The 23,941-nt window shown below is 38.6% G+C and overlaps 1 protein-coding gene across 7 annotated transcripts in view; it reads right to left on the bottom strand.

The window, feature by feature from the left end:
* The window catches only part of BTRC (beta-transducin repeat containing E3 ubiquitin protein ligase), a 184,361-nt gene extending 160,823 nt beyond the window's left edge, over positions 1-23,538 (bottom strand). For 4 of the 7 annotated variants that reach the window (XM_038578563.1, XM_038578568.1, XM_038578569.1 and 1 more), the window contains exon 1: positions 23,382-23,538. In XM_038578563.1, the coding sequence (XP_038434491.1) occupies positions 23,382-23,429 (48 nt within the window). In that variant the 5' untranslated portion in view covers positions 23,430-23,538. Of the gene's footprint in view, positions 1-6,281; positions 6,319-22,992; positions 23,064-23,381 lie in introns of those variants that run through there. The other 3 variants (XM_038578564.1, XM_038578571.1, XM_038578566.1) reach the window with 2 other exon arrangements.
* Positions 23,539-23,941: the final 403 nt, after the last annotated feature.

Below are 23,941 nucleotides of genomic sequence, written 5' to 3'. Positions count from 1 at the left end.
ATCCCACGTCGGGCTCCCGGTGCATGGAGCCTGCTTCTCCCTCTGCCTGTGTCTCTGCCTCTCTCTCTCTCTCTCTGTGACTATCATAAAAAATAAATAAATAAATAAATAAATAAATAAGTAAATCTTTTAAAAAGATTAATACAAACTTCCTCCTGAAGCCAATATTACCTGATATGTATGTAACTAAGTAGAATTTAAATAGAAACTTGAAACAAAAAAATTAACTAATGCAAACTTCAACTTATTCCACTATTCTATATCCACACTACTCTCATGTCTACCAGAGAAACCTAACAAGTGTAAAAGAGCCCAAATTATTATGAGCAAAATGCTGACTTGATTGGCCTATAAAAGCCACCATAGCACTCAACCTGTGGTCCCACAACCAGCAGCAGCATCTGGAAACTAGAAATGCAAATTTTCAGGCCCCACCCCAGGTCTACTGAATGGAAAATACAAACGTTCCAGGAAATCCTGATGCAGTTTGTACTACCACAAGCCTTTAAAAACTGAACCTAATTCGCAGCTTTAGACTTTTCTACTAAAGATAAAAATTATAAAACATATAACTTGCAAATCAGAATATAAAATGTACATTTAATTAGTCTAAGTTCAAAAACAAAAATAAAAGTAAAAGTGATGAAGTCTACACAGTATCTTCCCCAAATATAAAACAGTCACCATGGGGCAGCCCAGGTGGCTCAGCAGTTTAGCACGGCCTTCAGCCCAGGGCCTGATCCTGGAGACCCAGGATCAAGTCCCACGTCAGGCTCTCTGCATGGAGCCTGCTTCTCCCTCTGCCTGTGTCTTTGCCTCTCTCTCTCTCTCTCTCTCTCTTTCTCTCTCTCTGTCTCTCATGAATAAATAAATAAAAACTTAAAAAAAAAAAGTCACCGTTTCAGTCATGCAGAAAGAAAAAATGATTTGGAACGGCATAAGGATAAATGGGCTAATTTTACAACTACCACAGAAGAATCATCATCAATGGATATTAAAACTATAGGGATAAACAGTGCTAAGAAGTAGGATATTTACAGTTTCCAAATTTCACTCCACTAGGCACTTATTAATTACAAATACACCTTAATAAAATGATCAAACTTAGTATCACCAATAAAGGAACAAATTGACATGATGTACCTTCTCATGGAATGCACTGAGAAAGAAATCACAACATGTATTCCTGCCAAATTTTTTTAACCTGCATCTAATAATGATGGAGAAATAATTAGACAAATTCAAAAGAGACATTCTGTAAAAACTAGCCTGCACTCTTCAAATGTCAATTTCACGAAAAAAAAAAAAAAAAGACTAGGGAACTGTTATAAATTAAAAGAGACTAAAGAGACATAACTATATATAATGTCATTGTATCCCACAACACACATACAAAATGGAGTTTAGAAGAAGAAGCTATAAAGGAAATCACTGGACAATTAGGGAAATATGAATATGAACTGTATATTGAATAATAAAATGTTATCACTATTAAATTTCCTGAGTGATATCTTGCACTGTGGTTATGAAAGACGATGCTCTTATTCTTAGGAAATATATGTTGAGGGATCCCTGGGTGGCGCAGCGGTTTAGCGCCTGCCTTTGGCCCAGGGCACGATCCTGGAGACCCAGGATCGAATCCCACGTTGGGTTCCCGGTGCATGGAGCCTGCTTCTCCCTCTGCCTGTGTATGTGTGACTATCATAAATAAATTAAAAAAAAAAAAAAAAAGGAAATATATGTTGAAAGTGAAATAAAGATGTCTACAATGCTCAAATGATGTAAAAATACAAGTACAGTCATACAGAGAAAGAAAACTCAAGGTGGCAAGATGTAAACAACTGGTCAATCCAGGTGAAGAGGTATATCATTATGTTTTTCTCGCTATTTTTCTATAGATTTGAAAAAAGATTGATACCATCCTTACCCTCTTCAAAACCATATTCCTCAAAAAAAAAAAAAAAAAAAAAAAAAACCATATTCCTCAACTGCATGATCTTGAGTAAATAACCTCTTTGTGCCTCACTTTCCACATTTATAAATCAGGGATAATAATAATACATACCTAATAAGATGAGAGGATCAAATGAGTTAATAAATGACAAATGCCTAGGAAACTAGCTTGGTACATATTGAGCTTTAAGTGTCTGCTATCAATATTACTGCTGTTACGACTACTATTACAATCACCACCCAAGGTCATAAAGAATCATAGCTTGGATGTTCACAGTCCTATAGAATTTCTAAAATATTTTCACTACAATAGTTTAAGTTAGTCTCCATAACAGCTCTTTGAAGTAGGAAGAGCATTATTATCTCTGTTTTCCAGATGAAGAAAATGAGACTTAGAGAAGTTAAGCAACTTGCCTAATATTATATGACTTCTACAAAGTAGTGTGAGATGGGAACCAGGTCTTGTTTTCACTGTAGCACAACATAAAATTTACATTCTAACCTACACTGCTTACAAGTATTTCAAGGAAAACACACCAAGAAGACAGGTAGAACTCCTGTACTGTTATAGAAAAAAGTAATCACTAGCCCATTCAGTAAAACAGATGTCACTTTGCAGAGCTTTGATATTTTTCTTAAATACCCTTGAAAACAAGGATCAAAAAATATGAACTCTTATAAAAAGGGATTTATTGTATTTTTATAGCTTATTACATACCTTGTAACAATCATTTTGTTAAATGTGAATGTCAGTTTTATTTTCGGTCCCTTTTTCCCTGGCTATTTACAAGCTTTGTAAGAATCGTTCCTTAATTAAGTCTAAACATAGTTTTATATAAATGGATTCCTGGAAATAAAACGTTCAGACTTAAGAAATGATTGTTACAGAGACTGTAACAGGCCGTAAAAAAAGAATGCCACTTTAAACAAAGATTTCTCATTTTAATTAAAAAGATAATCATCAGAACATTCCTACACTTAACAGAACCATTTAAAGAAGCTTCTTTGAAAAAAAAAAAAGTAGCATCTTATGCAGCTTTCCATGTATAATTTATAATATATTTAAATCAAAGTCTCAGTTGATCCTCTACGCATGAATTCTTATATACTGTGCCTACACTTTAAGGACACATTGCAAGAGAAATAGGCCCAAATGAAGTTAACATCATTTCTAATTCTTTTTAACATGAACACTTTCAAAGATTATATTTTTCCATAAATATTGGTAAAACACATTTAAGAATACTTAAGAAACATTTAACAAGGGCAGCCCCGGTGGCGCAGCGGTTTAGCGCCACCTGCAGCCCAGGGCGTGATCCTGGAGACCCAGGATCGAGTCCCACGTCAGGCTCTCTGCGGGGAGCCTGCTTCTCCCTCTGCCTGTGTCTCTGCCTCTTTCTCTCCCTGCATCTCTATGAATAAATAAATACAATCTTTAAAAAAAAAAAAAAAAGAAACATTTAACATGACCACCTATGAACAGAACAAGGATCATATAATTTACTGATGCAGTAAAAAGCTAAAAGTGTTGGGTAAAGGGATATTCAGAACATTACCATATAATCAAAGATGACACATACCTACATAAAGAGTTTCTATTCTCAAACTCTGATAAAAACTGAAGCATCATTCTCATTTTCAAAATGTCAAAGCTGGATATCACTGGAGGGTGTGAAAAACCTTTACAAGTATGATTTGATAACCAGGATTCTTTTCAACTAATTCACTTGGATAACTTTTAAACTGTCCATTCTTGGGACACCTGGGTGGCTCAGTTGGTTGGGCATCTGACTGATTTCAGCTCAGGTCATATCAGGGTCCTGGGATGGAGCCCCATGTGGGGCTCCGTGCTCAGCAGGGAATCATCTTGAGATTCCCTCTCTCCCTCTGCTCCTCCCCCAGCTCTCTCTCTCTCTCAAATAAATAAATAAGGGTGCTGGGGTGGCTCAGTCAGTTAAGAGTCCAACTCTTGATTTCAGCTCAGGTCATAATCTCAGGGTTCTGAGATTGAGCCCCTGGCAGACTCCCCACTGGGCATGGAGCCTGCTTAAGATTCTCCCTCTTTCTTTGCCCTCCCCATCTCATGCAAGTGCATACTCTCTTTCAAAAAAAAATAAATAAAACAAAATAAATCTTTTTAAAAATTGTCCATTCTTAACTCAAATCTCATATAAAATTTGTATATGTAGGCAAGAGTCCAAGAGAGAATGAAGTAGATCTTATAAGCTGTCATTATAATTAACTGCAATTTGAAAAACAGATGCATCAATGTTCTTCTACTTTAAGTCACCTTTTCTAAATTACACTGGAGCCATTACTTGACAGTCTATTTCTGCAGCAATATATTACTGGAAACTGCTTCAAAGTGGACTATATTTTCCCAGGAAAATAAGTTATAATCAGGAAGCTATTTCCTAACTGAGGACTTGGTAACAAAGAAAAGTACTCACATGCCTACTAACATCAAAACAAAGAGTCAGTAACTGTAAACTTCTACAGTCATTAAAAATAAGGAAATTACAGGGCAGCCCGGGTGGCCTCAGCAGTTTAGCGCCACCTTCAGCCCAGGGCGTGATCCTGGAGACTCAGGATCAAGTCCCACGTCGGGCTCCCAGCAAGAAGCCTGCTTCTCCCTCTGCCTGTGTCTCTGCCTCTCTCTCTGCGTCTCTCATGAATAAAGTACTTTTTTAAAAAAAAATTAAAAAATAAGGAAATTACATTCCAGCTTCAAGAAATAGAGTAACATACCAAAGATCAGCAAGCATTTGTCCAAAGTGTAAAAAAACCCATAACTCTTCCATATTTACTCATGAAACAAATTTGACCTCAAGCTAATAATCAACTAAAATAAACACTAAACATTTAATTAGCAGTACTTGGTTTGCTTCTTAAAATACAGACTGCTGCTTGAGATGATTTATAAAGAAAAGAGAAGAAGCAGGAGAGGGTCAAATATTATTACTCAAGGGAATATCCTCCTTTCCTTTATCTAAGTTATTTTTCTGAATAAGCAAGTTATTAAAAATCATACCACTGACCTATGCTACCAGAATTAGGAAATCGGTGAATGTTGATCATGACGACAAGTGTTTCTCACTTATTTTGCTTTATTTTAAAAATTATAGGTTGACCAGATATTTTTATTTTTCATTTGCTTATCTCCTCAGTTTAATAAAATCTACAAGTGTTTTATAGAAGACCTAAGGCCACCAGAAAAAAAATACTCTCTCATTTTGTCACAGGGCTTACTTGAGACTTTATAGATTTCACAGTATCTCACTCTTAATTAAGAACCACGAAGATTTATTAGCACAAGCTCCTTTTTAAAACAATTACAGAGGGGCGCCTGGGTGGCTCAGTTGGTTAAGTGTCTGCCTTTGGCTAAGGTCATAATCCCAGGGTCCTGGGATCGAGTCCCGCATCCAGCTCCCTGCTCAGTTTGCCTCTCCCTATGCCCTTCCCCGCAGCTCGTGATCTCTGTCTCTCTCAAATAAATAAAAATCTTAATAAATAAATATTCACAGAATATCTTTCATAGAATGCTAAATGTAAGGCATATTCTGATGACCATTCTTCTGATTCTTCTTTTTTTTTTTTTTCTTCTGATTCTTCTGATGGGGACTATCTTTTGTATTTGATCCCAACAGATAAAATCATCAAGAACTGAGGCATTCATTAGGGAAATGCAAATTAAAACCGCAATAAGGGGCAGCCCCATCTGCTCAGCTGTTTGGCGATGCCTTCGGCCCAGGGCATGATCCTGGAGACCTGGGATCGAGTCCCAGGTCGGGCTCCCTGCATGGAGCCTGCTTCTCCCTCTGCCTGCCTGCCTCTCTCTCTCTCTCTCTCTCTCTCTCTCTGCCTCTCATGAATAAATAAATAAAATCTTTAAAAAAAATAAAAATAAAAATAAATAAAACCGCAATAAGATACTACTATACGTCTATTCAAATGGCTAAAATAAAAAATAGTGAGCAACCATAACTTTCATACATTGCTGCAGAAATACAAAACAGTACAGCCACAGATGAAATAGGGGAAGGGGATTAGGTACAATCTTCCAGTTATAAAATAAATAAGGCAAAGGGATGTAATGTACAGCAATAGGGAATATAGTCACTTAAACTATAATAACTTTGTATTGTGACGGACTGCAATTAGATTTATTGTGGCGACCACATTGTAATTTATGTAAATATCAAATCACTACATTGTACACCTGAAACTAATATAATTTGTATGTCAATTATTCTTCAATTTAATAAAAATGGTATAGTCACTCTTGAAAATAGTGTGGCAGTTTCTTATAAAGTTAAACATACGCTTACCATATGATCCAGCAACTCCACTCCTGGGTTATTTACCCTACAGAAATAAAAATTTACATCACACAAAACCTATACACAAGTATATAAAGCAGCTCTATTTATAGTCCCCAAAAACCAGAAACACTTCACATGTCCTTCAACAGGTAAATGTATAAACAAAATGTGATACAATCCATTCAATGGATTCTACTAAACAATTCTACTAAACAATAAAAAGGAACAGGAAATACGCAACAACTTGAACAAATCTATCTCAAGGGCATTGTGCTCAGTGAAAGAAGAGCAAAAGATTACATATTGTATGATTTCATTTATATAACATTCTCAAAAAGTTAAAACTAAAATAAGGGAGAACAAATCAGCTCCTACAAGTTAGACACGGGGTGGGGGAAATATAGTACAAGGGAGTTCGGGGAGGGGTAACGAACTGTTCTTTAACCTGATCGTGGTAGTAGTTAAATATAATTACATCTATTAAAATTCTGAGACCTATAGACTAAAAAACCCTCAATTTTACTGGATGTTAATAAAAAGTCTGAACTTGCAACAGCAAGCATAAATAAATGTACATGTAAAAAGTAAAATGGAATAAGGGTGGAATGCCTATTCAATAAACCTTGGAAGTCTGCTTAAACTATTCTATGTTAGAGATTTGTTGTAAAAGTACCACCACCACCACCACCACCATATCCTTATGGCCTAGAAAGCACCATCACATTTACCTCATTTAATTGTATCAAATTATGTCTTCTATTTTAAAGATGCTGTGGGGGATGGTAATGATGATCCAAGTGATAGAGATAAAAAGACATTTTCAGGGCAGCCCGGTGGCTCAGCGGTTTAGCACCGCCTTCAGCCCAGGGCGTGATCCTGGAGACCTGGGATCAAGTCCCACATCAGGCTTCCTGCATGGAGCCTACTTCTCCCTCTGCCTGTCTCTGCCTCTCTCTCTCTCTTTCTGTGTGTCTCATGAATAAATAAATAAAATCTTAAAAAAAAAAAAAAAAAAAGACAGAATTTCTAACTGACCAGACAATCTGTGCCTGTGTGACTGTCACTTGCGGTCAGGTTGAGGCCCTTGCTTAAAAGAACTCCAGACTATGTAACTATAACAGAGACTAATCTTTCCTCATAAATTTCCCTCCATTTAGTTATGCCTTGTTGCTATAAGCAACACTTCACTGATTCCTCAAAAATTTTCCTTCACTCCTTGACATTACTTCTCCTTAAGAGGTCTATAAAGCAACTGGTGTGGGGCACCTGGGTGGCTCAGTTGGTTAAGCATCTGACTCTTGATTTTAGCTTAGGTCATGATCTCAGGGTGGTGAGATCGAGCTCCAAGACAGGATCCCTGATCAGCCAGGGGTCTGCTGGAGATTCTGTGTTTCCCTCTCCTTCTGCCCCTCCTCAAACTCATGCTCTCTCTCTAATAAATAAATCCTTAAAAACAAATAACTGGTGAGGTTGTCTGTTGTCTTTTATTCTCAAATATGTGATAGGGTCATAAAATATTAACAATAAAAGTAACATCAGAACTATCCACAGTATTTTCACAGCATCAGGAGGGACTACCAGTTGTACTGTGATGTAATTTTAACATACCTAGAATGTCCATATTTTGGGATGTTGCTATTGTTCTTCTACTAGATATACCTCTTGTAAATGGCATACCTTATTTTTCTGGCCCCATAGGTCACCAATTTCTCCAACTGCAAACACTTAGCCCTCAGAATAAATTCTTTTTAGAAAGCTACTACTAATCCTTTAGAATTCGAAGAAATTCCAAGCCTCTGCAATGAAGTTTGTGTCACTCTGCTTTCACTCTTTTTTCCCCAGCTCTACTGAGATATAACTGGCATATACAATTGTGCAAGTTTAAGGTGTACAATATGTTTATTTAATACTTATATATTGTATTATAAAATGATTACCATCTGCCTTCACTTTTTTTTTTTTTTCAGGTTTGCCTTCTCTCTTGATTTCAGTTAGCTCAGCTCCTTCCTGCTATGTTCCCCAGGTACAAGGCTTCACTTTTTACATTGGTTCTAGCCACAATATACCCCCACTCCCTCTTTGCTGATACATTGGCCAGGACACAGTGGACTAGACATTTTGTCAAACCTAATCTGAGAAATATCTGTATCAGAAACACTGAGATGCTTGTTAAACATGCAGATTCTTGGGATGCCTGGGTGGCTCAGGGGTTGAGCATCTGCCTTTGGCTCAGGGCATGATCCTGGGGTCCAGGATTGAGTCCCACATCAGGCTCCTTGCAGGGAGCCTGCTTCTCCCTCTTCCTGTGTCTCTACCTCTCTCTGTCTCTCTCATGAGTAAATAAATAAAAACCTTAAAAAAAATGCAGATTCTTGAGACCTACCAAATTAAATGGAGGGAAAGGGGCTGAGAATCTGCACTATATTTTAACATGTTTTCCAAATAATTTACAATAGTAAAGTATAGGACAACTGTAGTGGGCACTAATTACAGGCTGAATGATTAAATGAACTGAATGAATGAATTCTTTAGTTCCTTGCTGAGTATTCCAGTTTGATTTTTGATCCCAAACTTTAATCAGGGTCCTTGCTACCTGTTTTCAGTACTTACTGATGCTGTCTGCCTATCTGGATCTCCCCAGAATATCTGCACCCAGACTCCTTGTCACTATTCTCCCCCTGAAAGAATATCTTGCCCTTGCAAAACTTCCCTGAGTCCACAAATCCGGTTGAGTTGCCAATAAATGCCATGTTCCATCTGCCTAGCTAAATTTCCTCCCCTTAACTCCTAGCCACATCCAAGCACTTAGCCTATCTCAGCTAGCATGAAAAGCCTCTGTAGCTTTGAGCTTCCTTATCTGGCTAATCTTGATAAAACAGTGTTCCCAATACAAGATAGTGACATGAAATTACTCAAAAACCAAATACAATGTTTAGAAGAATCCTGATCTCTCTATCACATATGAAGTGGAGCTGAGTGGTCCTGAGAACTTCAACTTGGCTCACTCTCTAAGTGGATAATCTTTCTCTTTTAACCTGTTATTATGGATACTTTTAAATACACAGTATAGAAGAGTACATAATGAATTCCCATCAGCCAGCTTTCCACCTTCCAAATCCCAAGGCAAATCTCAAATATTATATCCATATGCCCATTTTTATCTATATGAATATATCTTAAATTTAGTCTCCTTGTTAAAATTAGGGACTATTCCAATATCTTTATCCACCAAATATTCATTTTTCCCTATGCTATGACAACCTTCTCTTTAGGTAATTGCCGCCAACAGTCTGATGCCTTTTTTTACTCTTTATTTCTCTTATTCCACTCCAGGCAAACCTGATTCATTCTATCTCAAGAATATTCCTTAAATGTCTTTCCTTCTTTCATACTTACCGCCCTGGCTCAAGCCCAGATGGCTTCTTGCCTGGACTATTACACAGCCTTTAAGTGGCCTCTCTGCCTGCCTCTGTCTATTCCATCCTCCCTAGTTCAATCCACTCTAAGTGAAACCACTACAGTGGTCTTTAATCTTTGCTGTTATTGCCCTCAATGGGAATCAGATTCAGATGAAAATTATAGATCTTTCAGAAAAAAGTACTTGCATGTATCTATATCTTGAATGGGGACCATGGACCTCAGATTAAAAACCTTTGCACTATCAGCAACAAATAGAGTATTAAAATTTTAAAACATCATCTAGGGGCAGCCCCGGTGGCGCAGCGGTTTAGTGTCTCCTGCAGCCTGGGGCGTGATCCTGGAGACCCTGGATCGAGTCCCACATCAGGCTCTCTGCATGGAGCCTGCTTCTCCCTCTGCCTGTGTCTCTGCCTCTCATTCTCTCTCTGTGTCTCTATGAATAAATAAATAAAATCTTAAAAAAAAATCATCTAAACAACAACAACAACAAAAAAAAACCCAACATCTAAAAAACCAAATACCTAGGAATAAACAAAAAATGTACAAAGACCTCTACACAGAAATTAAAGATCCTAATAAATGGAAAGATATACCATTTCATGGCTACACCATTTTCTAATTGTAGAACTCAATAGTGTTATGATCTTAATACTTACCCAAACTCAGAGATTCAATGCAATGCCAATAAAAATCAGAGCAGTATGCTTCATGAACAGTGACAAAGCGGATTCCAATATATATAGAAATACAAAGGGCCGAGAATAGCTAATGCAATCTTAAGGGGGGTGGGGAGCTAAAGGACATAGACTATCAGATATCAAGAACTGGTATAAAAATATAGTAATTAAGAAAGTATGATACTGGCACAAGAATAAACAGAACAATGGAACAGAAATGAGTCCTAGAACTGTCCCATGGATATATATAAACAGGTGGTACATGGCAAAAGTGACCCTACAATGGATAAGAGAAAGAATAATCCTTTCAATAAATGACATTGGATCAACTGGATTTAAAAAAACAAAAACTGAATTCTGTCCTCTACCTCACACCAGACATTAATTCTACATGGACTATAGATCGAAATGCAAAAGGTAAAAAACAGCAAGGCTTGTCAGGGTCTTAAGATATTTAAAGACTCATGTTCATAGTATTATTCACAATTGCCAAAAGGCAGAAGGATCCCAAGTGTCTGGCAAGAGATTAATGGACAAACAAAATGTGATGTTTAAATATGACAGAATATTATTCAGCCTTAAAAAGTAAGGAAATTCTGATACATGCTACAACGTGGATAAACCCTGAGGACATTATGTTAAGAAAAGCTATTCACAAAAAGACAAATACTATATGGTTCCACTTAGATAAGATATAAGTAGCCAAATAACCAAACTCATAGAAACAAAGTAGAATGGTGATTGTCAGGGGCTGGGGGGAGAGGGAAGTGGAAAATTGTTGTTTAACAGGTACAGAGTTTGAGTTTTGCAAGATAAAAAACATGTATTCAGTTTAGTTAGGGCCAAGCAAAACAGGTGTTTACACAAGATAGGGTGGTAGAAACAGCAGTGATCTACGGCAGCCAGTCAGCGCCCTAGCAGGATAAAAAGAATGTCCATACAGGAATATGGCAGCCTTGGCAGTCATGCATAGGATGCTGGAGTCCAAATGAACTGAGAAGAGCAACATAGTGCAGGCCAAAAGATCCTGAAGTGAAAAACGATGTTCAAACGGGAGCAGGGGCAGCAGCCTCCTATGGGATTTTGGAGCCTGAATAAGGTGAGGATGGCATCCACGTGGTAGATGTCAGGAACAGCAGCAACAGGACTGGTCACATCCAGGAAAACTGGTTAATAAAATATGTTGATGATAATGAAAATCAAGTTAATGTCAGAAAAGGGAGTTATAATTATGGAAAGGGAATTAGTAAATGAACCCTGTGGTATTAGACTAGAACTGGAGTTATCAGTGCACACTCATGGTTTTAAAGAAATATCTAGATAAAATTAAAATAGTGATATAAATGCATGTGTACATGTTTATATACATACATATATTCCCTACCTCTATCCAACAAGAGGACCTGGGAACAGTGACACCCCAATAACAATGAGCACACCTAAGACCCAGATCTTGACTTCTAAATATCGTTCTCTATCCAAAAAAAATAAGGCTCCTTGGAGAAATCAGCAATTCCAGGGTTGAGGGGAAATACAAGATGAGACTTTTTAAATACAAGAATGTCTTCTTTAACCAGGAAGTAAGAAAATGCTCAAAGAATGAAATAAAAAGATAAAGCAGCCTTAAAGCACTGGCCAAAGAGGGAATAATTTAAGCATTAAAATAAATGACAGGATTGGATTATACTCCATCAAATAAAACAGGAATTCCTAAGCCCATTCTATGATAATAGATTGAAAATCTGATGAGGAACAGGATAGTGACCTGGTTTCAACGTAGCTTTCCATAAAATATGTATTACAAAAAGAAAAATGTGTTTTATTTTTTTTTTGAAAAATGTATTTTAAAAGAAACTGGTAGGTGCCACCTTAATCAAGTAAACAAACGATAACAAAAACCATGTGTCACCTGATAGGAGGCAATGAGCAAAACTATAGTATCACTTCTGTGATATTTCTGCCAAAAATACATAACCTGGATCCAATCATGAGGAAAAAAATCGATAAACCCAAATTGAGGGACCATTCTACAAAATAACTAGCCTATAATGTTCAAAAGTGCCATAGTCACAAGAGTCAAAGACTAATGAACTGTTCTACATTGAAGGAGACTAAAGAGATATGACAACTAAATTCAATATATGATTCTGGATTAGATCCTTTTGCTATAAAGAACATTACTGGAACAACTGGCAAAGTTTAAATGGGGTCTGAGAGTTAGATATGTAATTATACTATACATTAATTTCTGAATTTTGAGGGTTATATTATAGTTATGTAGAATGTCCTCATTTGTAGAAAATACATACTGAAGCATTTAGTGATGTGACAACTTACACTCAAATGAATCAGGAAAAAATACCATTTGTGTTTTACATGAAACTCTTCTGTAATTTCGAGATCAATTCAAAATAAAATGTTAAGAAAAAGAAAGGACTGCACTAGTGGTTACCAAACTCTAAAAACAAAGATACTGATATTATGTATGTGTGTGTATCAACATAAACACCCCAATTTAGGTGTAACTATTTTCCCTGGACAAAGACTATATATTAGTTTTCCATGGCTGCTATAACAAATTACCACATACTTAGTGGCTTAAAATAACATCAATTTATTATTTTAGGGGCTGCCCAGGTGGCTCGGGCTGCCTTCAGCCCAGGGCCTGATCCTGGAGAACTGGTATCATGTCCCACATCGGGCTCCCTGCATGGAGCCTGCTTCTCCCTCTGCCTGTGTCTCTGCCTCTCACTCACTCTGTCTCTGTGCCTCTCATGAATAAATAAATAAACTGCAGGCGGCGCTAAACCGCTGCGCCACTGGGGCTGCTCCAAATAAAATCTTTAAAAAAATATATTTTATAGTCTGTAGTTCAGAAGTCTGAAATGGTTCTCACTGAGCCAAAAATCAAGGTTGTTGGGATTGTGTTCTCTTCGGGAAGCTCTAGCTTGTCCTATCAAACTTCTAGAGGTTGCTCACATTCCTTAGCTCTGTCTCTCTTCTCTCGTCTTCAAAGCCAGGACGGTGGATTGAATTCTCACGTGGCATCACTCTGAACTGTTGTTCTCCCTTCCTCTTACACATTTAGGGTCCCTTGTGATTAACACGGGGCCCAACACATATAATCCAGGATAATGTCCCTATTTTAAAGTCAATTGATTAGCAATCCTAATTCCATCTGTTACTTTAACTCCCCCATATAATATAACATATCTTGGGATTGGTGAGGCAGGAGGTGCTTAACTCTGCTTACCCCAAAGAGTTTTTTTCCTTTATACTGAGATTATATCCTTGCTACTTTTGTGGCATTAGAGTGCTCTTTCTTCCTTTTATAAAATGATGATGCTAACTGCATCATTCTTTTTAAACTATTGCTATATAGAGAAAAAGGAAAAACAACCTGAATGAATGGTCTTACAAACAATGTGGGACTAAGGAAGGCAGACACCAAAGTGTATATACTAGAAGGATTCCATTTATATGAGGCTAAATACAAATAAAAGTAAAAACTAACCTATACTGATTAGATAAGGCTTACACAGAAGTGATAACTAGGTAAAATTTTAATGAGCTATATACTTAGGATTTGTACACCTTTTTGTATAATTTTACTTCTTTAAAAAGCTTACATACACACACAAAATACACGAGAATATGATTTTTAAATACAAGGCGGATTCAGTCCAAACTCCCCAGTCCTCAGTCTCTTTTTTTTCTTGTCTGCTATGCACTCAATGTTCAAGTCATATCTATCTACTCAACCCATGCCTGCCCATCTCTTGATTTTCTGGCCTTTACCCAAACTACTCCCTCTTCCTGGAACTGTCCACCTCAAAAACAACTCTGTCAAAACCTATCTATTCTATAAAATCCAATATGAAGCTTTCTTCTTCCACAAAGTATTCAAAGATCTCTCCAGTTAAAAACTGATTTCCAAAAAAAAAAAAAAAAAAAATGATTTCCCTTCTGACAACTTCTATAGCACTTTATGCCTCTATTTTGGCACTTATTGGTGTGCTTTAAGAAATATAAATTCCAGGGATCCCTGGGTGGCTCAGCGGTGTAGCGCCTGCCTTCAGTCTGGGGCGTGATCCTGGAGTCCCGGGATCGTGTCCCGCATCAGGCTCCCTGCATGGAGCCTGCTTCTCCCTCTGCTGTGTCTCTGCCTCTCTCTCTCTGTCTCTCATGAATAAATAATAAAGTAAAATATTTAATAATAATAATAATTTTGTATCTTCATCCCCTCCTACCCCCTAACTACCTCTCTCCACATATAACACAACGTTTTGCAACTCAGTTTATGTTCACATTTTTATCGAATCCCGTTGCAAGCCAACTATCATTATGGCCTCATCTTCAGTTGTCAAGCCACTGATTTTGCCAAGTACTATTTAAAAGGAAAATGCAGTTCTCCAGCACAATTTAGGAACATATAGTCCTAAATTTCCAATGAAAATCGTGGATACAAAAAGGAGTTTAATGGTATAAATGATCAATTAACACATACGTGGCAATTCACAATTTAAAATGAACTGAGAAGGGGGAAAAGAGAACCTTTTCAAGTAGGTAAGACTAACAATTGCCCATTTTCCAGTTAAGAAAATGAGCTTGGGGGATCCCTGGGTGGCGCAGTGGTTTGGCACCTGCCTTTGGCCCGGGGTGCAATCCTGGAGACCCGGGATCGAATCCCACGTCAGGCTCCCGGTGCATGGAGCCTGCTTCTCCCTCTGCCTGTGTCTCTGCCTCTCTCTCTCTCTCTGTGTGACTATTATAAATAAATAAATATATAAAAAAAAAAAGAAAAGAAAAGAAAATGAGCTTGGCTACACTGCAGTCCATGATCAGTGCAGGTCTTCATTTGGGTACTTATTTTCTAAATATATGAACTCAGTATACTAAATTTAAATTTTTCAGATTAAAAACAATACAGGGATCCCTGGGTGGCGCAGCGGTTTGGCACCTGCCTTTGGCCCGGGGCACGATCCTGGAGACCTGGGATCGAATCCCACATCGGGCTCCCTGCATGGAGCCTGCTTCTCCCTCTGCCTGTGTCTCTGCCTCTCTGTCTTTCTCTCTGTAACTATCATGAATAAATAAAATCTTTAAAAAATAAAAAAATAAAAAAATAAAAAATAAAAATACATATTTGCTACAGAAAATGTAGAAAGCATTAAAGAATGCAGAGAAAAGAAAAATCACCTAAGTAATGCTTTTGTGTGTTTACTAGCATATTTTCAGATGCTGTTAAATATTTTGAAATATTACCCATAATCCAACAATCCATAAATAACCACATTAACAGATTAGTGTTACTGTGTTAGCTCCTGAGTACAAGGATTTGTACATCTGTGTTGCAAAAGTATTATCCACATGCTATAACTCCTGGATTTCTGCTTCCATGACTTTTCAGTGAAAGCCTGTATACCCCCCAGACATCTGAAGATATCAGTACCGTATCTTTGCAACCGCAAATTTTGGTGCAGAAGGGATTTAAGAGCTCTAAACCTGCTTCCAAAGGAGTTGTCAGAGCATTATGTATGACCTTGATTCAAATTCTGTTATAGTTCAAATTCTGTCACAAATGCCATGGGAATGACATCAATTTTATCCTTCCCAAAGATAGAAGAATAGCTTGTAATACTGATGAACTTTTCAGGGCATCACTGTGGATTAATGTCAATAATCTAATTTTCTCTTTATGCCTTTTTTTTTATTTCACATAACATGATGCAAAGATACCTGCTATATTAAGTAATGATTCTGAAAGTATCTAACCCAGAGGTATTGTTCAGTAACCAAAGTGAGAAGTGCTAGTCAGGGCAGTACAACAACAAACAGAATGAAAGCTGTCACAGTAAGCATTTCATCGTTCCTCTATAAATCAAGTATCCTAGAGTATATTATAGACTGTTACTGTAGTACATTAATTATGCAAGTTACTCCCTCCCCCACACCTTCTATGGGCAAAATATACTTTCCTGCCCTTTGACTCTGGGCTTGCCCATGTGGACTTGCTTTGGTTAATGGAATACTGGTCAGTGTGACACAACCAATAACTGAAAGGTACTTTAATAATTTAATAACTGGACTTGCTCTTTTGTGTATTTGCTATAAGAGCTTTGCCTGGTAAGTCACCATTTCTTTAGTCTGAGTCCCAGAATATCATATGTAACAGTAGTCCTCAGTGAGCAGCCAAGTCCAGTTTCCCAACTAAGCCCAGTCTATACTATCCAATACTCAGCAAATCCACATATTCGTGAGAATAAATATATATCACTGAATGCCATATTTTGTGGTTTTATTACTCAGCAAAAGCTGACTGATGCAATGATACTATGACAACTATAAAGTACTATTCCATTTCCTCAATAATTCAAATGATTAGAAAATCTACATGGAAGTCTGGACAGTAACTCTTCCACTCCAGCCATCAAGTGACTAGCAAAGAAATATGCCATCATATTCCATTGTTTCTCTGCTCTTCAAGGATTAAATATAGTGTAAGTCAGGGTACTGGGTGAGACTGCATGGGTTTGATGTCAGGCTCCTTGCTAAAGTGTGATTTTGTACAAGTTACTTATTCTCTCCAGAATCAGTTTCCCTACCTGAAAATGGGAGTAACAACAGTACTGAATCTATTATTGGAAGAATTAAATGAAATAATATATGCAAAGAATTTAGGGGTGCCAGGCTGGCTCAGTCAGAAGAGCATGCTACTCTTAATCTCGGGATCATGAGTTCAAGGCTCAGATTGCGTATAGAGATTTTTTTTAAAGATTTAAAAAAAAGAATCTAGAATTTGAATAGCACATAGTAAATACTAAATGATAACTGTTAGCTATTTGTGGCTAAGTATATTTTAAAAAAAAAACATTTAAAAAGCATAACTCTCCCACTTCTACTGGTTATCCATTATTGACAGTCTGGTCAGGTAAGAACACAAGCTTGGAAATAAGAAGGCAGTATCGTGAAGGGAGAGCCAAATCTCAGGAAGGAGCAAGAAAATTCCAACGCAGAAGGTTCATCTCAGCAGGAAGGAATCCTCTCCCAGCTCTGTGGCTTTTGTTCCCTTGCTTCCCATCCCCACCCTGGCCACATTATGAAGGCGATCCAAGAACTATGATGGTAGTATCCCAGGGAACAAAAATCACAGTCTTTTTTTTTTTTTTTTAAGATTTTATTTATTTATTCACAAGAGACACACACAGAAAGAAGGCAGAGACATAGGCATAGGGAGAAGCAGGCTCCCTGCAGGAAGCCTGATGCAGGACTGGATCCTGGGGACTCCAGGATCACTCCCTGAGCCAAAGGCTGAGCCACCCAGGTGTCCCCAAAATCACAGTCTTAAGTCAACTTTACTCTCAGTATTTACTTCACTTGTTATCTCTGAGCCTTCAAAGATAGTTGTTTTGCTCTGTCTCAGTTGGGCTTTGGAGAAAGTAAAGGGAATTATCCAGAGATTCTCAAAGTACAAGGTGAATCTTGTGGAATACTAGTCAAAATGGTAAGATCCAGTGGAACTTTCCCACATTTTTTCCATCCTCTATTCCAACTTAAGGATGCTGGATTATTAAGCAAAGAAGCAGTTTTCTTTATAGTGACCATTAAACATTAACCATTAAACATTGAAAAATAATTCATCTTCAATGAATTATTATACACTTAGAAAGCACTTCCTGTGCTATATTAAAATATTGCTACAAAGTAGATGAGATTTGGGGCACTTGAGTGCCTTAGTCAGTTAAGCGTCTGCCTTGGGCTCAGGTCATGATCCTGGGGGCCTGGGATGGAGTCCTCCTCCCTGCTCAGCAGGGAGCCTGCTTCTCTCTCTTTCTCTCTTTCTCTCTCTCTCTCTCTCTCTCTCTCTCTGTCCCTTCTCCTCCTCAAGAGTGTGCATGTGCTTTCTCTCTCTCAAATAAATAAATCTTTAAAAAAAAAAGTAGATGGGGTTTAAGATACTTCAACAGCATAGATCTCTTTTTTCATTCTTTTATATTTTAATGCATTTCCCATAAAATAATATTTTTCTATACATGATCAAGATCTTATATATGTCCCACCTCCCTTTACCAAGGGAAAAAAAAATTCCCATCTGCTTCCTTTCTTTCAGGATTTAAGCACTATACAAATAATGTAGAATAATAAGTGGTCTCTTTTATAATTTCATTTTCTAATTTAGCAATAAAAAATTTCTGACAATCATTCAAAGTAGAATTTTCTCTACATCTAATAATTTCACTTCCAATGTTATGTACAGCTATTAAAAACGTGAATTTTAAAAATTAGCACAAAGAATTATCACTAACTCCTAATTTCATACCTTAATACCTATATAAGTATCCAGAAAAGAAAGTGAAGGCTAATTTAAATTGAGAACAGGTAAGAGATACATAGAAACTCTGACACCTTAAACTAAGAACTTGTTTCAAATGTTCACCCAACCAGCTGGTAATCAATCTCACTGACTCAAAGAAAAGCCCATCAGAGTGAAAAATCTGAGTATTTATTTTAAAATGCAATTTCTTGCTTTTAGATACATACACTTCTCGAGCAAATAAGAAAAGTTACTGAGTCATATTAATTCACCAAGTATTATCTCTGCAGTGACATTAAGGCAAGTCATGCAGGAGATCACATTAGTTCCTTAAGAAGTTAACCTCAAAAAAGAGATGCTTCAAAGCTAAACCTGGTGTTGTTATTCACAAATTTGGCTTATTCCATTTGTATTTTTAGTGTGAATCTCTAACTAGAATAACATCCCTGGTAGCCAGTCTCAAAAGGGCATGGCCCCCAACAATTTCCCTGTTTATGGATGTTATTCTTCTGGTCTACAGGTAGATTATTTCCTTTCCCTCTAACTCTGGCCTGGCCTTGACTGTCTTTGACCAAGAGGGACACTCTCAGACTTCCAATCCAAGGACATAAGAGAACTGGCTGAATGCCTTCTATTTCCTGTCTCTTGGAATACTCCTTCTTAGAATCTAGGCACCAAGCATAAGAAATCAAAAGGCCATGTGGAGAAAGGAGGCCCACATAAAGCAGGACTGAAGGCCTTAGGATAACTAAACTCTCAGAAAGTGGTCAGCTATGTGAGTGTGGCCATTGTGAACATTCCAGCCATGCTGGCACCCCAACCAATATCAAGTGTAACAGAAAACCCATCAGTCAACCACAAATTTGAGAGAAATAATAAATTGTTTAAGCTACTAAATTGTGGGGTGGTCTATTACACTGCCAAGTTACCTTTTACAGTTTCACTTATCAATTCTATTAAAAACTATTTTATATGCCCTAAAATTATTCATACAGATTTCAAATGTTTCCCCAGATTTAATATTCTGGGACTGGTTTATCCTGTTCATTTTTTTTTTAAGATTTGTATTTATTTATTCATGAGAGAGACAGAGAGAGAGGCAGAGACATAGGCAGAGGGAGAAGCAGGCTCCCTCTGAGGAGCCTAATGTGGGACTCAATCCCAGGATCTTGGGATCACGACCTGAGCCAAAGGCAAATGCTCAACCACTGAGCCATCCAGGTGCCCCCATCCTGTTCATTTTTAAAAATAAACTTCAAATTCATCCCTCAACTCATCTTTCTATCCCCCATATATATTTTTCTAATATCTGCTTATAAATGATACCTACATTCCCTCAATCATTTTCATTTTTCTTTTCAGATCCTCTTCCAGTTCCCATTTATCTTTTCTGGATTATAATTTCGTTGACCAAAGAAGTATTAGTTAAGAAGGTGCCTGGGTGGCTCAAGGGTTAAGTGTCTGCTCTGGCTCAGGGCGTGATCCTGGAGTCCCAAGACTGAGTCCCACATCGGACTCCCTCCATGGAGCCTGCTTCTTCCTCTGCCTGTATCTCTGCCTCTCTCTGCCTCTCTCTCTCTCTGTCTCAGTGTCTCTCATGAATGAATGAATGAATGAATGAATGAATGAATAAATAAATAAATAAATAAATAAATAAATAAATAAATAAATAAATGAAAGGTGCTTGAGGCCCTACTATGGCTAAACGAGATATTTGCATACCAGTTACTTAATGTAAACTACTGCTTTAATATCATTTGCTTCTAGGGACGCCTGGGTGGCTCAGCCTGGGTGGCTCAGCAGTTGGGCTGCTGCCTTCCACTCAGGCGGTGATCTCAAGATCTGGGGTCAAATCCCACATCGGGCTCCTGCGAAGGGCCTGCTTCTCCTTCTGCCTGTGTCTCTGCCTCTCTCTCTGTCTCTCTCTGTGTCTCACATGAATAAATAAATCTTTAAAAAAAAATCATTTGTTTTTAGAAATTAAGCATTCTACTTCAACTATTTTTCATAAGTATCCGAAGGTAAACTTTAAATCTAGACTATGTGTGAACCATGGTCAACTCTGAATTAGCAGTCTTGTTAATAATATTTTATTATAAAATTCCTAATCAAAGCACTATACATTAATGTTGTGATAAGCAAAATTCATGAAAGACAGTATCTTTTTATGTTGGCATTTTTAATAAATTTTACATTTCTTTAAACCATGGAAATCAGGGCATCCGAACAAAAACTGCCATTCACAATTGAAGGAAGCAGTTAAGGTCAAAACAAAGCCAAATACTATACAAAAATCTTAATTTGATTAAGAGGATCATTCTTCCATGTGTACTATGCATTAATTACTTGATGCAATCACAAATAAAACATCTTCCTATCTCAAAACTGAGTAAAGACAGACGCATATTACAGCAGGGTAAATGGGACCAAAGGTATTTGTGACTTACTCAAATTCATAGTAAGACTGTGAGTGGAAAAATATGAAATCTCTAACTCTCCATTCTCTGTTTCAGTTATTAAGGTGTCCTTCTTAGTGACTCTCTTCCAGTTGGCCCTTTCCCAAACAGTAGCCAAAATAGCAAGCAAAGTCAAAAATAAAAGTAACTAAAATTAAAGAAAAAAATTGGTTTCTCCCTACAGAAACTGACTCAATATTTAATAATGTGTGGTGCCCTAAAAGCTGCAAACTACTACATAGCCATCTCCAGGTCCACTTTAACTCAATCAGGAGATCATTATCTATCCAAACATTAACTCACTTGTACAAAGCAGGGATCAAGTTCCAGGCTGAGGTCTAATGAGGAGTAAAGAAGATGATTTCATGTCTCTTTATGATCTATAAGTCACATTATTCCATAAATCTGACACAAGTATCAAGATTAGGACGCAGTCAACCTCTAAGTAGAAAAACAAAAATAAGCAGCTGCCAGTTTTCTGACTTACACGTAGAGGCTGGCATACAGGTTATTTAACATAGAGATTATGCAAAATAACGTAAAATATAAAGCAATTTCCTCTTATTTCTAAAGTCCAAAAAAATTTAACATTTTATAATTTCAAGAACCTTCTTCAGGCATAATGGTATTTTGTTAATGATATATTCAAACTTTAGTTAGATGTTTTTGAAAGCACTAATACAAAATAAAATTTTAGTAAATTTGACCAGTTTCTGAAGAAGTATTTTTATAAATGTGGTAGTTTAAAGCCAAATTTCAATTGGGATAGTGTCCATGTTTATTTGGATATGTTTTGGTATTTCAAGCAAAAACAAAAATAACTATCAAAGAAACAAGATTTGGAGTGACAAGTTACAATTACTTCTGAAAAAGCAAGATTCCACTGCAAATAATATCCCCAAGGCCACCTGTTAAAATAGCACTCTATGCATTCCATCATTCTTTAGCTGTAACCACAAAGACTGGTTTTACACCTAGGATATACAAGAAGCATCAGATTAAAAGCATCAAATACCAGCCTATACAAATTTGCCAAACAAGCATAGCAAAAGGAAAGCATGACACAAAGTTAAAAGAACTGGGCTCCAAAGGGAGTTAAATAAGCCCAAACAAATTCCAATCCAAATTCATACTGTGCTTCAACCTAAAACTGGTAAGAACCACCAATTCTGACATCTCCTATTTCCCACTAGTTACATCTCCCCGTTGCCTCCTGAAATTTCTCCACTGATCCCATCACTTCTTAGGAGCCTTGCGGTTGTAATCTCCATGGCCCTTCTTTTCTCAGAAAGTTGATATAGCACCAGGTCCCCACATTTTACTATCTTTGCAATTTAGCACTATGTTTTGTTCTACCCTATTATATATTAATTTTTCCCCAATCTCCTGTACCCAGGTCTTCCTGATGGATCAACCTCTTGCTCTTTATCACTGTGTCCTCGCTACAATATTTAGCTTCTCCTTTCAGAGTAGAGTATCTCTTTTCCTGACATTTGTAATTCTGGCTCACCATCAACACCCCCTTCCTTCCCTAGAGATTACCATAGTCCCAGGTCTCCATTCCTAGCCCTTATCCTCCTAAGTTAGACCTCTTCCTTTCCAGAGTTTGTGAACATTAGTTTGGCCAAACTGGGATTGTACCCTGAAGGCACAGGCTGTCTCCCCTCCTCCCCACCCCCACCCCACAAAACTAAAAGTCTCTCACCGGCGCTGGCCTGATCTCCACCCCCTTAGATCCATCTGCACCCCTCCCTGCCCGTCACACCAGGCCCCCCACCCCGTAGCTCTCCTTCCACTATCCCGCGCTCCTCTTCCCCACTCCTGAACGCATCTCCTAAGCTGGGCCTTACCCGTAACCCTGACACCGAGAAGGCCCTGCCAGCACCCCCACGGCGTCTCTCCTCCGGGCTTCCTCCGCTCCTCAGTAACTGTCCCCACGCCCCTTTCCCTCTAGGGCCCCGCGCGCCGTCCAGAGCCCCCTCCCCGATTAAGCTCCCGCTGTCACTTGGCCTCTCATCCACAAGATGGCGGAGCTGTTGCCCCCACCCCCGGGTCCTCTCCGCAACCCCTCCCGCCTCCCCGGAACTCCCGTCCGGTCCCTTCAGCAGCCCCCGCCGCCAGCCTCGGCCCAGGGTCCCGCTGCCCCTTCCTCCGGCGGGCGGGCGGCCCAGGCCCGAGCCTCAGCAACGTCGCCAACGCCACCGCCTCCACCGTTCCCCGGCCTGCGCCTCCTCCTCACCATAAACTTGAGCGCTTTTTCCTGCAGCACCGCCTCGGCCGGGTCCATAATCACCGGGGGCCGCTGGGTCTGCACTCCGCCGGGGCCGCCCCCTTGGTGCCAGGCCGCAGCCAACGCAGCGCCCGGATCCGCCTCCTCTTCCTTGCCCCCCGCCCTCCCTTACCTCTCAGCCACCGGCAGGGGGCCAGGGACGACCCGCTGTTCCGTGCACATGCGTGATCCCGCTGGCTCACGGGATTTGTAGTGCCGGAGTTTCCCGCGGCAAAAAATGAGGCCTCGCAGCGAACCGCAATTCCCGCGGTTCACTGCGGCACGGTCGCGGTGGCCGAGAGCCACATCTAGACAACTCGCCATCAAATAGGGAAAATCGGCTGATGGGAATCGTAGTTTACTGCCTCTACGGATGGGAAACGGGAGGGGGCACGGGTGTCTCCGTGGTTACCGAGCGACGCTAATGGCTGTTTGCCTGGCATTTGATATCAAGATGGCGACCATTGCCTCACCTGTAGCCCAAATACTGGAAAAAACTGAGAGGACTTAGAGGTCCTGGCAGCACCTCA

Source organism: Canis lupus, chromosome 28 (genome assembly GCF_011100685.1).
Source record: "Canis lupus familiaris isolate Mischka breed German Shepherd chromosome 28, alternate assembly UU_Cfam_GSD_1.0, whole genome shotgun sequence".
In the NCBI taxonomy this organism is placed as follows: Eukaryota; Metazoa; Chordata; class Mammalia; order Carnivora; family Canidae; genus Canis; species Canis lupus.
This window is presented reverse-complemented; position numbering and strand designations above follow the sequence as displayed.